Source organism: Talpa europaea (assembly GCF_964194135.1).
Source record: "Talpa europaea genome assembly, chromosome: 7".
NCBI lineage: Eukaryota > Metazoa > Chordata > Mammalia > Eulipotyphla > Talpidae > Talpa > Talpa europaea.
In genome coordinates, this window is record NC_140074.1 from 133,971,838 (window position 1) to 133,986,320 (window position 14,483).

At 65.7% G+C, this 14,483-nt stretch overlaps 2 protein-coding genes across 4 annotated transcripts; one reads left to right on the forward strand and one right to left on the reverse strand.

Moving 5' to 3' along the window:
• Window positions 1–929: 929 nt before the first annotated feature.
• On the forward strand, window positions 930–3,272 carry AANAT (aralkylamine N-acetyltransferase; the record flags this gene model as incomplete). Its single annotated transcript, XM_084238086.1, has 4 exons — window positions 930–995; window positions 2,079–2,289; window positions 2,508–2,662; window positions 2,967–3,272. 4 exons carry the CDS (start codon window positions 930–932, stop codon window positions 3,270–3,272), a joined length of 738 nt encoding a protein of 245 aa, XP_084094212.1.
• A 1,542-nt stretch (window positions 3,273–4,814) lies between these two features.
• Window positions 4,815–12,192, reverse strand: RHBDF2 (rhomboid 5 homolog 2; the record flags this gene model as incomplete). Of its 3 annotated transcripts, none has more annotated exons than XM_084237408.1 (17): window positions 4,815–5,234; window positions 5,792–5,945; window positions 6,123–6,223; window positions 6,332–6,407; window positions 6,616–6,710; window positions 6,808–6,871; window positions 7,012–7,121; window positions 7,448–7,609; window positions 7,755–7,829; window positions 8,024–8,135; window positions 8,674–8,868; window positions 9,003–9,121; window positions 9,441–9,569; window positions 10,388–10,591; window positions 10,665–10,860; window positions 11,333–11,460; window positions 12,052–12,192. In XM_084237408.1, 17 exons carry the CDS (start codon window positions 12,190–12,192, stop codon window positions 4,815–4,817), a joined length of 2,481 nt encoding a protein of 826 aa, XP_084093534.1. The 3 variants fall into 3 exon arrangements, with proteins under 3 accessions (XP_084093534.1, XP_084093533.1, XP_084093535.1); XM_084237407.1 differs by having other exon boundaries at window positions 11,333–11,485; window positions 12,017–12,192; XM_084237409.1 differs by lacking the exon at window positions 5,792–5,945 and having other exon boundaries at window positions 5,038–5,234.
• Between the last annotated feature and the right edge of the window lie 2,291 nt (window positions 12,193–14,483).

The window sequence follows — 14,483 nt, forward strand, 5'->3', positions numbered from 1 at the left end:
GATCTCCGGCTCCCGGTGTGATGCCACCGCCATTGCGCCTGACGAGGCTGGTTGCCTCTCCGCTGGGCGAGCTAGAATTTCGTGGGCATCCACTGCCTCGTGTGCAGTGGGCAGGTGTGGTTTGTTTCCGGGGGGGGGGCGTTCTTGCTCTTCCAGCTTTCACTGGGTGTATGGAGAGGCGGCCTCGGGAGGTGACGTCCAGCTGGAGCAGGTGCTGCCTCGGGCCTCCAAAGTGGCGGATGCTTCACCACCAAGGATTCTTCACGTATCCCAGGGTGGGAGCTGGAGAGCGGCCTGGGCAGAGGCGCTGGCAGGAAGGCCGAGTCTCTGAGGATCTTTTGCTCATGTGGGGTGACAGATGCGACAAGCGGAGGGGCGATGGTGGGCACCACGGTAGAATCGGGGGCACAAGGACACGACTCCCACCCCGGATTTGGGCTTTTCCCCGGAGCACCCTGAGAGGCACGCTTGGCTACGCCAGACTTCGTTTGCGCACGCGACAGAGGTGGTCGCGAGGGCGGGACGGGAGGGTCTGGGCATCGAGCCCGTCCCGTGGCGCACCACAGTCTTCACGCAGCCCGAACGCTGCCGCAGCCCTGCCTGCCTCTCCAGGCTCACCGGCTCCCCCTGCACGTCCTCGGGCCAGATGGGGCACAGTCCCCTAAGGCCGATGGGTCCCTCGGCGGCTCTCTCGCTTGGGGGGACTCTGACCTGGGGACACTGAGCACCAGCAGGACAACTGAGGAGGCGTGGACAGGTCACCTGGATCATCCTCTGGGCCCTCGGCTCCACTGCGACAGACCTGGGGTTGCTCCTCCCTGTGCTGACAGGCTAGCCCCCCAGCAGGCTATGAACCCCTCCGAACCTTGGGTCCTTACGGGGTCAGCAGCGCCACGGGGCTGTCTGTGGGTTAAGGGACACGCCCAGGGATGGCGCAGAAGAAGGGCTCTCAGGGGCAGCTTTCCAGCCGCCGGAGCGGGAGGGGCCCCTCCCAGGTGGGCTTGCCCGGGCCTCTAGGACACAGAGGGGGCGCCCTGCCTGCCAGCTGGCCACGGAGCAGGATTAGAGCTGGACCGTGAGGCTTAGCCCTGCTCTTCCCCAAGCCCCGCGGCCCAGGTGGCCCCCGTAATCCCCTCCCCGGGCGCCCCGCGCTGACGTCTCGCCCTCAGCCGCAGAAGCGGGGCTTTGTCCTGCAGGGCCGCGTGGAGGCGGGGGTTAGACCGAGCATCACCGGCCCTTGCAGCGGCCACGCACACAACGGTCACCGCTGTCCGTTCCGGCACCACGGCCAGTCCCCAGGGTGACTGGCTCTGTGGTGGAAAAGTCGGGGTCCCTACTGCAGGTGAGACACTGCCCGGGCCCTCAGCCTTCGGGAACAGGAACACCTGCCTGGGGCTCAAGAAGTGGGGTGGACGGGTGGTGGAGCCAGGGCAGAGAAGACGTGGCAGGGGGCTAAGGTGGGGGTGTCTTGGGAAACAGATACAAGGGGGCACAGCCCTGAGCCAGGGTGGGCAGGTGTCTCGGATTCCTCCCCACTCCAGACTCCCAGCCCCGCCCAGTGTGCATGACCCAATCTGAGGTCATCTGGGTCAATGCGGGGGCTCCTCGAGGGCCCGCTGTGAATAAGGGTGTTTCCCTCCAGGGCCCAGGGTGCCTGAGGAGCTCCTGGCCACACCATCTCATCCCCCAAAGTCTCCCTCTTTTGGGGTTAGACGCCCCCATCCCAGCACAGTTGCATTTGAAAGGGCCAGGGGAGGTGTACGCCCCTCCTGCCGTGGACTGCAATGTTGGGGTGCCCCAGGCTCTGAGCCCAGGCCAGCCCTCCCACCATCTCTGGGGTTTAGAGGGCAGTGAGGCCAGAAATCTGGAGGCTGGGAGGGGCTGCTGTGCAGGGACTTGTGGTTGAGGGGGGAGCGTGGGCAGAAGCATTGAGTTTTCAGCCTCCAAAGTGCCCCAGAGCCCCGGCTCCAAAAGAGGCAAGAGGGAGCTTCCTGACTGCCCCTCCCAGAGACCAGGTCTGGACCCCGGACCCTCATTCCCGCCAACAGGTGGGGGGGGCATCTCTTCCTTGTCTGCAGGAGCCACTTCCGAAGCTGGGAAAGCCCAAGGAGGAGCCGGCAGCCAGCATGTCCAGGTCGGGCACGCACTGCCAGCCCCCCGTGGGCCCGCAGCCGCCGCTGGGCACGGCCGAGGCCCCGAGCCGCCAGCGCCGCCACACGCTCCCCGCCAGCGAGTTTCGCTGCCTCACCCCAGAGGACGCCACCAGCGTGTTCGAGATCGAGCGGGAAGGTGAGCGGCCCCTACACCGGGCCCGGGGTGCTGGAGGAGCCCCTGTGCACGGGGGCGCGGGTTTAAGAACATGGGCGGGGCCAGCGTCCCGGGCCCCCCTGGGAAGCCCCCCGGGGAGGGTTGTAGGGGTGATGTGAGCAGACCTGGGTGTGCGGTGGACAGTGGGGGTTTGAATGGCGACCCCCAAGATCCCCACCCAAGCGCCCCTCCCGTTGCAGCCTTCCTGTCCGTCTCGGGCGCCTGCCCCCTGTATCTGGATGAGATCCGGCACTTCCTGACCCTGTGTCCCGAGCTGTCCCTGGGCTGGTTCGAGGAGGGCCGCCTCGTAGCCTTCGTCATCGGCTCGCTGTGGGATGAGGAGAGGCTCACTCAGGTGAGGGCCATGGAAGGCAGGCCGCTGCCCACCGCTGCCCTGGTACCTGCTGTCCGCAGAGGCCAGCCGGCCAGCCAGGGGGGAGATGGGCGGGGGCTGGGTGTCCTCCAGAGCTGAGCCGTCCCTCCCGGGATGTAGCACCCAGCCCCTTTGGGGTCCCAGAGGCCCTCGTGAAGGGTCTGCCTGGAGCCTCCTTGGGTGGGAGGGGGACCCTGACGAGAAACTCAAGACCCTGCCCTTGGCCCAAGGGGGAGGCTGGGGCAGCTGGCGCAGAGGCGACGGGGCCTTGTCCCTCTCTCCCTAGGAGTCGCTGACGCTGCACCGGCCCGGGGGCCGCACGGCCCACCTGCACGTGCTGGCGGTGCACCGCGCCTCCCGGCAGCAGGGCAAGGGCCCCGTCCTGCTGTGGCGCTACCTGCACCGCCTGGGTGGCCAGCGCGCCGTGCGCCGGGCCGCGCTCATGTGCGAGGCGGCGCTGGTGCCCTTCTACCAGCGGTGTGGCTTCCGGCCCGTCGGCCCCTGCGCGGCCAGCGCGGGCTCCCTGGCCTTCACCGAGCTCCACTGCTGCCTGCGGGGCCACGCGTCCCTGCGCAGGAACAGCGGCTGCTGAGCCTGGAGCCAGAGGCTGGGCTCCCCCCAGCCCCCACTGAGCATGAAGGGAGTGATCCCCCAGGTGGGGGTGGGAGGCACCGAATGAAAAGAGGGGCAGTTTCTGCCATCCAGGCTGCCCCGCTAGAGTGTGGCCACAGCCCCCAGTCTGCCTGCCTGAGGTTGGGCAGGGTCAGCGGGGTGGGGGTGGGGGTGGCGCCTCAGCACCTCCCACTTTGTTAAGGACCAGTGGGGGGACTTCGAGACAGGGGTCAGGAAGGGGCTCAGCACCAGTGTCCTCACGGGGATCCCCTGCTCAGGGAGGGAGCCCTTGTAATTGTCAGCCCTGGAGACGCCCCTTCTGGACTCAGCCCTGGACTGGAGGGTAGCTGGGAACAGGGGCCTCCCAGCTTACCCACAGCCCCCCGCCCCCCACCCCCACCGATAAGCACCCTGATCCAGGACACACTAAGTAGCTGTGCCTCCCAGGCATGGGGGGAGTTTGGGGTGAGGCCCAGGTGCAGGGAGTGGACTTGGCACCAGCTGGGGAGAATGGTCGAGCTACACCCCACTTGCGAATCCAAATAGACTCCCTCCCTGCCCTCATAAGAGGCAAGGCTGGGAGACCCCAGGGACCCCCGGATTTAACCAAGCCCTCTTAATGGATCCCCACCTGGTACCTGATCCAACCAAATCCCTCTGAAGTTTTCTACTGCCAAGCACTTGCTCCCCAACTCCTCACGGCTGCCCCCCACATCCTCCTGCCCCCTGCTAAATAAAGTTGCAGTCTTGATGCTGCCTGAGGCCTTAGAACCAAAGGTGTTTCTGAGAAGAATACCATTTAATACATTTGAGACATCATCATACAAACTTAGCGTTCCTTTAAAAAAATCAGGACCATAATATAAAGTAGTAAAAAAATGGGCCTGAGGCTGGGTGCCCTCTGGGGCCCGGTCCTGGGATGCCCCACCTACCTGGGGCAGGACTGAGGCCAAGGTGGGGGCAGCCCCCAGAGGCAGAACACTGGTGGGAGGGGTGGACGGGGGTGGGGGCACAGCCCTGGCCCTTGGCCAGCTGCCTTCTTGCTGATTCTCTCCCCTGCCCTCGCACAAGCTGCCCCACCCTCACCATGTCCAGCCGCCTTCCGGGCAAACTCACCAGGCCGCCGATGAAGGCAGGGCCTGGGCCCACAGGGGAAGGCAGGAGACACTGGAGGGGACTGTGGTGGAAGCCCACACACCCACGTAACCATGGGGCAGAAGGCGGCAGCAGCTTGAGGACCCCAGGAAGAAAGAACCCCGCCTCCAGGAGAGGGACCTGACAGTTAGGGGACAGAGAGGTCAGTGCCTGCACCCTGAGCTGTGAGGAAGGTGCTGGGGGTGTCCTGGCCTGGGCCAGGGCCACAAGGCCTGGGGAAGGAATGGGCCTTCGTGATGGCTCCAGGGTGGCTGGCCTGGTGTGGGTGCCTAGGCCCAGTGGGGTCTCTGGAGGGCGGGCTGGGGTGCTCTACACAGGCCCAGCCCGGGCATGGTGACATCAGAGCTCCGTGGGCAGCAGGCCATGGTCAGTGCAGCACCTGGTCCAGCTCATACTTCTCGCAGAAGCGGCTGGTGAAGGGGAAGCAGGTCAGGTACTCGATCCAGGGCCAGTTGATGGGGTAGACGTACAGCCAGATGACCAGTGAGGCGAAGAGGCCGGAAAAGGCCAGCAGGGACACCAGGATGAGGGCGCGTTTGCGGTACTTGTCGCTGGTGCCGAAGGTGATGTAGGGCAGGAAGGCGAAGGACAGCAGCAGGCCGCTGAGGAAGCCGAAGATGTGGGCGATGTTGTCGATCCAGGGCAGGAGGCCGCAGACGAACAGGAAGAGCACAATGGCTGACAGGTTCAGGAAGGCCTTCCAGGGCCGCTCCAGCAGCTGCCAGCTCTGGAACAGCTCCACGAAGAGGCAGGCCAGGAGGCCAAACTGCGAGCCAGCTGGGCCCACCTGGGGAGGGGGAGACGTGTCCCTTCCAGGGCCAGGGAGGAAGCCCGGCAGGGGCCCTGGCACAGCTGGGCAGGAGCCCTAGGATGGGGGACGGGGTCGTCCTCCCCGGGGTGGGGACCCTGAAGCTGGAGACCAGGGTCAGTGGAGCGGCTGGACCTCTCAGCTGGGCTTGTTCCCCCCACCTTTCTGGAAAGCCTGAGCACCTACTAGGTGCCCGGAGCAACAGTCAGGACAGGCCAGCCTGCTCCAGGCAGCCAACGGCACGGAGGGGACAGGCCCTGGCCTGGCAGCAACGTTTGCTGAAGCACCGTTTCCACAGGTCAAGAAGGGCCGCCCGACAACTCTTCATGGCTCGGCCCACGAGGTGTTGGGAGGCAGTGGTGACCGTGAGGAGCGGAGAAGAACAGGGAGAGGACAGAGGCCCAGAAGCTTCTCTCTGGAGCTGACGTCTCAGGAGCATGGCTGCTCCTCGCGCCCGGGATTAAGGGATCGGCTGCTGAGCCCCAGCTTAGCTTCCATCTGCCGTGGAACAGGCACGGGAGGGGCCCCCCACCTACCTCTGCCCGGTATGGGAGGAAGATGGCACTGGCGAGGTTGCCAGTGATGCCGCTGAGGATGAAGATGATGGCAATGCGGTGCCAGCCGGCCAGCTTCTCCAGGTCCCGCAGGATGGTCATTTGGAAGATCACAGACACGAGGCAGTGCACCAGGCTGGGGCAGACACACTGGGCATCAGCCGGCCTGCCCACATCTCCTGCAGCCACCGGCCTGGCAGCCAGGAGCACGGGGTCTGGCGGGTTGTGCCAGCGGAGTCCTGGCCCAGGAGCCCCTCCTCAGTGATCCAGGGGCCTGGGGGCCTTTGGAGGGGGGCAGCAAGGAGCCCCTTACCCAGCATGGAGGAACAGAGACAGCCAGAGGCGGTAGATCTGGTTGGGGACCTCAGGGTTGAGGAAGGGCAGCAGCCCGCACACCTTGTCCAAGCAGTGCACCTGTGGGGGGCACACAGCCGTCAGCGCCCTGCCATAGCCCCGAGCTGGGGGCCGAGCTGGACGCCTGCTGCAGGGGGACGCGCGCTCCGGCCCCGGGAATGGCTTCACCTGGGAGCAGAGCGTGGCCTCCTCGTGGAAGTAGCCGTGCATGAACTCGCAGTACTCCCGCGTGGTGATCTCACAGCTGGGGGGGGCAAGGGGCACGTCAGAGCCCCAGACTCACCCCCTCCCTGGAGCCCAGGCTGTGGCCCCCACAGGCAGGGCTGGCAGGAAGGGAGCGGCTTCTGTGGAGACCCAGGCTCCGGGGTGAGCTCCCCTTCGCCCTGCTCACACCCCAGGTGGCCCCGAAGCCGGGGCCAGCGCCCGGTGGTGGCGCGGGGCGGGCGGCTCACCTGCCCTTGGTGCCGATGCAGCAGGGGCGGCCCCGGATCTGGCAGTCCATGTGCTGCAAGCCGGTGCTGTTGCTCCTGGCCTGCTCAGTGCAGATCTGCGGGCGGGCGCCGACCGGGCGGGTGAGCCGGGGCACAGGCAGGTCCCCGCCGGCCCTGCACACACCGCTCTCCCCCAGTTGTCCCCCCTCTTACTGGCCACTTGGTGATGTCATCAGGCCAGATGTGGGCACCACTGGAGGCTGGCTCCTCACAGGTTCTGGAGGCATAAGTCAGATGGGGCCAAGTGAGGGGCTGCAGCCCCCTGCCGGCCACACCCCCAGCCCACAGCCCCACGGGGGGTGCAGCCGTGATCCTCAACTCTAGCTCAGATAGCCTGGGCCAGGGCCTGGCGGGTACCTGGGGTCCTGGTGGCACACGGCCCCAGAAGTCCGCTTCGGGCCCTGATCGGACTTGTCCATGCTGGGCCCCGTGTCGTCCTGCCACTTGACAAAAGTGGCCAAAGTCTCCTGGAGGATGGAGGGTTGGTCATGGCTAGGACAAGGCCACCCTGTCGGAGTGGGCAGGACCCTCAGGACGGGAGAGCCATCTCCCAGCCCCCCACCCGGCTGACGGTCCAGAGGCCGAGCTTTTACTTCCCTGGGGCTAGGGGGCTGGGGATCTGGTCAGGCACTGGAGGCCCTGGCCATGCTAGGCCACGTGGGGAGGCCAGGGTGGGACAGGGAGGACCGAGGAAGGGGGTGGGGACACGCTCGCTGTCTTGAAGGGCTGCTTCCCAAGGATGGGGCAAACAGGGACGGTGCCAGGTGCCCAACAGGCTGGGGCCGGTGCCCACCGAGCAGTCCTTGCGCTGGGTCTGGATGCAGCCCGAGTGGTCATTCTGCACGCAGCAGCCTGAGTCCCGCTCCAGGGCTCGCTCCCGGTGCACCAGCTGCTCGATCTGCTGGTCCTTGCGGATGCAGGGTGAGAACTTGGCTCCCAGGTGGATCAGGTCGATCTGGCGGGGGGCAGGTGTGGGGGTGAGCTCGGTCCCAACCTGGCTGCTCTGTGCAGTCTCCCCTGAGGATCCCCTGAATAGCCAGGCTACTGAGCAAGCTGAGCCCTGCTCCCTGCTGAGATGCCAGCCTCCCTGGACCCCTTACCGAGCTGGGGCCGATCCAGAAGTTCTCCTGCTGGATGTACTTCACGCTCTCGTACACACCTTTGTTCCTGAGTACCTGGTGCAGAGGTGGGAGGACAGGGATCAGGGCGCCAGCGGGCAGGGCTCCCCATCCCAGGACGGGAAAGCTGTGGTGAGCCCAAGCCCCTCCTGCGTGGGGGTGTTGCCGTGGGATGGAATCGGTGGCCCGAGCAGCCAAAGCCTGTCAGGGAAGGCTGGGCCCCCCGGGGAGCACTCTCCTCTGGGACTCACCAGCTGGGTGGTGACATGCTGGGCAAAACCCACGGGGGCGATGCCGTACGTGCAAATGACCAGCAGCGTGATGATGATGTGGACGAAGGTGAGCCAGTAGGTGAAGTAGGGCCTGCAGACAGAGCCCGCTGAGGCCTGGACGCCCGGCGCTCCCCTGTGTCCCCTCCGACTCATCTTCCACTACAGCGGGCACCTGTCTGAACCCCTTCCCTTGTTCCCACTGACCTCAGGACCAAGCCCACGGGGCTCCCTCCCTGCCTCTTCCCTCTGTTTCTTGCAGCTCCTGGAGCCCAGGAGCCTTTGAACACGCTGCCCATGCCGCCTCCTTTGCCCGGGATGCTCGCCCCACCTCTCCTCTCCCCCAGCAAATGCCTGCCCTGCTGACCCTGGCCCTCGCCACCAGCAGCCCAGCCCCTGCGCTCACCCTGGGGTCACTGCTAGCAGGCGCTGCGAGAACCGCCCCTCCCCCCAGGCTCTCGTGCAGCCCCAGCTCAGTCCCCGGCCCCAACTGTTCCTCTGACATATGCCCCGCCACCCTGTGGGGGCTTGTCCAGGCCCCCGTGCTGGCCCTCAACACTTGTCTGAAGCGGGAGGCAGGACAGCAGGGGTGCAGGGGCTTGGGACGGGGGCCGGCGGGGCGCGCCGCTCACCGGTGGCTGTCGAAGCTCTCGAGCTGCCTCTGCACGGTGCTGCTGATGCTGCGCCGGTAGCTGCGGTTCAGCCAGTTGCCCACCACGCCCAGGCCGTAGTGCCGCCTCTTCCGGTCGAAGGCAAAGTGCTTCACCCGGGAGGCGATGCGCTTGCCGCGCCTGGCCGCGGGCACCGGGGCGCGGCCGTAGTCCTTCCTGGCGGGACAGGGGTCTCAGCCTGCTGCCCCTCCCACCCCAGAGCGGGCCCTGAGGAAAGAGCTGAGGTCTGGGAGCCCCTGACCCCCTGAACCACCTCCCTCCACCTGGAGGATGGACTCCCCGGAACTCACAGAGGGATCTGCACCCCATCGGGGGTCACTGGGGAGGCAGAGCGCGGGATCCCCCGGAAGTAGGTGGCAGAGAGTGGGGGAGACTCAAACACATCATCCGGCATGGAGCTCATTTCTTCCTGGGGGTGGGGGGGCCGCAAAAAGAGACAGTGTGAGGCCCCACTTAGCCAACACCCCAACAGCTCAGTCTGGGGTCGGGTGGGCAGGCTTCTTGCAGGGAAGTGGAGGCCCCGGCCGCCGGCCCCGATCCCCCATGTCTGGGTCCTTGCTTGGCTAGGCAGAAAGATGGGGGTCGAGAGCTCCAGAAGGGGCGCACCCCATCCCACCCGCAGGCCCGTGGGCTTCCCAGGGGCTCCCTGCAGAGCACAAGCTGGCTGGTCAGCTCTCCTGGCTCCCAGGCCGCCCAGCCCTGCCCGAGGGCCCACACTCCATGCTTGCCTTACTAAAAAACGAGGAGTCAAATGTGTCAGCCCCGTCGACCGCGTCCTCCTCCAGGAAGCTGGGGTAGGCGAAGCTGCGCTTGACCACCCGGCACCGCTGTCCCGCGGCGTCCAGCACCGAGCGCCCCTGCACGGCAGAGGCCCGGCCATCAGGCCTCACCGCCTGCACCAAAGGCAGCACCAGACCCGCCCTCCTGGGGCAGGCAGCATGCCGAGGGCAGGGGCCCCGTGGGGACAAGGGGCTGGGTGAGGCCAGGAAGCACAGCGCCAGGCTCTCCCGGCCTAAAGGCCGCTCCCCGGTGGGCTCCCAGGGACCTCCTGCCCTCCAGCTTGGGCGGCCCCCCACACTCTGCACCCTCACTCCTGAGGCTTGGGCTGTCTCCTCCCCCATCCTGGCTTCTTGGCAAGGCCCGCCAGGCCCCTGCCCACCTTTCTGACCCCATCTCCTGCTGTTCCTCTTGTAACCCACCGCACTAAACCCTTATCAAACCACTTGCTGCTCCCCCAAAGGGCCATATCCCCTCCTTCCAGGCCCTTGCATAGGCTGTTCCCTTTGCTGAGGATGCCGTTCCCCTCCTTCCTTTCCTGGGGAATTTTCCTTACTTTTCTGCACTCCCTCCTGGATCAGCTGGGGCAGCCCCTTCTCCGGGTGGGCCCAGCATGACCACCCTCATGGTGACACTGCCCTCACCTGGGCTGGGAGCTCCTCTGGGGCAGCCCCGGTGCCCACCCGGAGGCTCTGGCAGCCTGAGCAAATGAGTGGTGACTATATCTCCACCTCCCGGCTCAGGTGCCAGCCCCAGGCCGGCTTCCCAGACCAGAGGTGGGCCTGGCCACAGGCCCCTCTGTGCCCAGGGTCCCAGGGCATCCACTGCCTTTGGCACAGAGGCAGGTGCCTGCGGGAGCTCCTGGCAGGTGCCCTGGTTACAGGTGCCGTCTTCTTACCTTGAAGAGGGCGGCAGCAGCTTGAAAACTCATGTGAGCCACTGACATCCTCTTGCGGCGGGGCAGGTGGGAGTAGCCGGAGCGCACACTGGTGAAGGAGGTGAGGGACAGGACCCCTGGGGTGAGCGGCGGGTGCGGGGCATGGGGCCGATCCACCTCGTCCGGGTGGCGGAATGCCCGGCCTCGGGCCAGCGGGTCCACGATCTGGAAGGGGGAGGCGGTGAGCAGAGCCGACGGGGCCTGGTGAAGCCGCCGCCCCCAACCTGGTGGAGCCCACCTTGGGCAGCTTGCAGGGTTTTGGAGACTCGGTGCCCTGGAAGGATGGCACCTCCTGGCTGGGGAGCTCCAGGTCCCTCTGGTACGAGGCCTTGAGCCGGCCATAACGCACGCTGCAGTGGTGCAGGCTCCTGCGCTGCCAGTGCTGCCGCTTTGCCTCCCAGTCGCCGCTGATCCCGAACCACTGCGCGGTGCCCCTGCGGGTAGAGAGGGCGGGCGCGGGGGTCAGACAGGGCGGGCGTAGGGCACAGACAGGGGACATGGGTGTGTGCAGGGAAGGGGGCAGGAGGTGACATGAGGCAGGACCTGTGTGTGTGCAGGAGAAGCGGGGGGCGGGGGGCAGAGAAGCCCCAAACTGGGAACCCAACAGCCAGATGAGCCGAGGTGACTCTGGACAGAACAAGGGGAGTGAGCTGGGCAGCCTCTGGAAGCCAATCTGAGGGGTGTGGGGTGCCCCTGGCTCCCTGAACCCCTCCTCTCTATCCTGTGACTCCACCAGGCACAGCCCCAGTAGGCTTGCCGCCCCCGGGCGTGGTGCTAGGTTCTCACCCTGCTGGGAGAGGCTGCTTGCTGATGCCTGCCCATGCCTTCTGGCAAGGGACACAGTGACCAGGCCCAGAATGTCCAGGTGCCCAGAAGCCACAGGGGCAAGGGGGTGGAGGGGCTCACTTGCGGATGCTCTGGGACAGGGAGGCCTGGCGGCGGATGCCAGGGTGCTTCTCCGAGCCGCCCTCCTGCCATCGTGCCCGCGGCTCCTGCAGGCTGATGCTCTTCATGTAGGCTGGGTTCCTGGGCCTCTGGGGGAGGCAGGGAGCGGTCAGGCTGAGGCCTCCCAGGGCCAGATCCTGCCTGGCTCCTAGTGTGAAAGCCCCGAGAGGGCACACCCCGCTCCCCCTCCCCGAGTCTCCCCTCAAGCTGCTCTCATCCTGCATGTAAAGTCACCGTTTCCTCTGCTTTGAGCACGCATGGCCTGCTTGCCCCTCGGGGCGCCCTGGTCACCAGGGCCCTGCACGGCCACTGTGTGCCAGAGGGAGCCGGGTGCGTGGGCGGCACTAGCACGGTGCCCTGTGGGCCGGCCCGGCCGTTCTCAATGAGCTCTTTATGGAGCCACGGTCCGGCTGGCTGGAAACACTGATTCACGCCGGCTCTGAGGAGACGGCAGGCGCTGGGGTCAGGCTGCGATGCCGAGACACCCGGCACTACGGAGGCGCACCCCGCACCGGGGTGGGCTGGGGTGGCAAGGGCGGCCACATCCCAGCTGGGACCTCAACCCTTTCTCCAGGCCGGCGCCCCCGTCCCCCCAAGATGAAACTCCCATTCAGGGTGCAGGTGTCACGCGCGCACGCCTGTCACCGTGGCGGGGCAGGAGCCCGGGCCAGCCCGCTCACCTGGGGCAGCATGCTGGCCAGCTCGCTGGGCGCTGCGGTCTCGGGCGGCGGGATGGTGATGGACAGGTTGGGAGGCTTCCGGCTCTGCAGGCGGCTGCTGGGCACGGACCCACCGTCCCCTTTCTTGTCGGCGGAGGCCATGGTGGGCAGGGCCAGGCGGCTGGAATGGAGACGGGGAGCAGAGGGGTGCTGAGAGGGGACAGGCCGAGGGGACGGGGGACGCTGGTGCCACAGGGGGCAGGCCTGTGACTTGCCTGAAGTGGGTTCAGACTGAACTGTGGGGCCTAAACCACGTGGCAGAGATTGGGTCAGGCCACAGGGGTAGCTCTGTGCTCCAGGGCAGCTTCCTTTGTCCCTGGGCGGAGTGCGGGGGAGGACTAGAGGGCCCCAGAGCAACCTGGTGACCAGGCCATAAACAAGGGGCCCTCGGGCCTCTGCCACACCTCCTGAGGCCAGCTGTGCAGGAAGCAGGTGGCTGAGAGGAAGAGGGGGTGAGGGTGGGGTGGGTGCCGGTTCCTTTTTCAAAGCTAATAGGCACTGTCACCTGTCCAGCACTGCTTTCCTTCCAGAAGGAAAATACTGTGTCTCAATGACGAAAGTGAGACAGGTTCGCCACAAAATCCCTTTACATAGAGACTGAGAAGACCATCAGCGAGAAGTGACCGCATGGCCTGCCCGTCACCTCCTAGAGCAAAAAGCTGGGTGTACAAGTCCTTCCAGAAGCCTCCGCGCCCGGAAGGCCATGCTGTACCACGTCTTCCCTGACGCGAGTATTTCCTTCATTCCAGCGGATTGTTATTTAGGGTGTTTCTGGCATTTCAGGCCGATGCTGCGACAGACGCCCTGCCCACGTGAGGGCCTGTCCGCGGCCATCGCGGGTCCAGGAGGCACATCCTGAATGTCAGTGGGTTGTGCCAAATGGCCTGCGGAGGGGAGGGGCCATCCACACCCGGGCCCATCTAGGGCTTCTCCTAGCTCCTGCCTCCCTCTTACTCCCTCTCTGCTCTCGCCAGAACCAACACCCTCTGCCTAGTCTGTCCCCCTCACTTCCTGGCTGGCTCTGCCCTGACACTGTTTTCTTGCTAAAACTCCTGTTGTCTCTCATCACTTTCCAAGGCTCCTGGGGCAGGTTTGGGTTTTCCTCCCCTCATACAAAGCCAGGGACCCCATGTGCCGATGTGGGGGTGCACAGACTGAGGGGAGTGGCACAGGGAGCTTCCCCAGGGCACGCAGAGCCACGGCTGGGCCAGCAGTACCAGGCAGCAGCCTGTGTTGACCCACACGCTGGCAGGAGACCAGGGTTGCCTGAGGGTTGGTCTGTGATGGGGGCTCGGGCTGCGCGTCCTCATGGAAACCTGGTCTGGTGCGTTCGCCGCCGCAAGCTCATCAGCGTGAAGGGAGGAAACACACCAGCAGCCCCCGGACAAACTGTAACCCAAACAAGCTCCATCCTGCGCGTGCTGGCCCCTCGGGACGTCAGAACTGTGCTTTGAAAGCTTGTTTTAGACAAAGCTGAGTGAAACTTGAACCTAACTTCCTCTGACGAGGTTGAGAAGCTGGACGTCGGGGCCCTCAGCCATGTGCACGCGTGTGGACATGTCAGCTCGCCCTGAGCCGCAGCCCACAGCACCAGGCACTGAGTCCAGTCGGAGCTGGACTTTCTCAGCCAGGAGATGGTGCACACCGACTGGGCACTCGGTCTGGGCGAGGTGGCTGTTGATCTTAACGTAAACAGCTTCCCCCAGACCTGGCGACGCTCGTGAGGCCAAGGCCAGTGGACGGCCTGTCTGGACTGGCCCAGCCGTTTCCCGCCCTGTGGATGTACCTGGCAGACACAGGCTCAGGTCGTGAGCTGGTCCCCAGAAGGAACCAGCCTGTGCAGTGGCCCACCTGCCTGCACGGGTGCCGCCATTCCTGGCTCAACACATGGCACAGCAGGGGCTCCCCAGCACTGGGGTCCCAGCTTAGGCACCACCTCCTCTGAGGAGCCCTCCCTGACTGCCTAAAGAATGCCCCCCAACCCCTGCCCTCTCTCAGTCTAGTCTTGCCGCATCTCCTGCTCCCTCCACGCCAGCAGAGTGCGGGCCTACAGGGGCATCGGCTTCCTACCTTCAGAGCAGGCTCAGTTAGCAGCCTCCTGGGTCTTCAGAGCATATTCTGGTCCTTTCTTCACTCTAGATGCTTGGGGGCAAGTCTAAGCTGTATGGAAAGCTGGACAGACAGCTGGAAAGCTGGACACACGCTCCAGGTCAGCAGGGCCGCTCCTCAGTGCTCACAGCCTGCAGGGAAGGGAGACATCAGGGGAACATCAGGACCACCGTGTCTTACCTTCTGGGCCTCATGGGGATAATTCCCAGGCCTTGTGGGTGAGGATTATGGGAGATATGTCCTCCCCCATTCCTCCCCTGGAGTAAGGGCCCCGGAGATGAGCC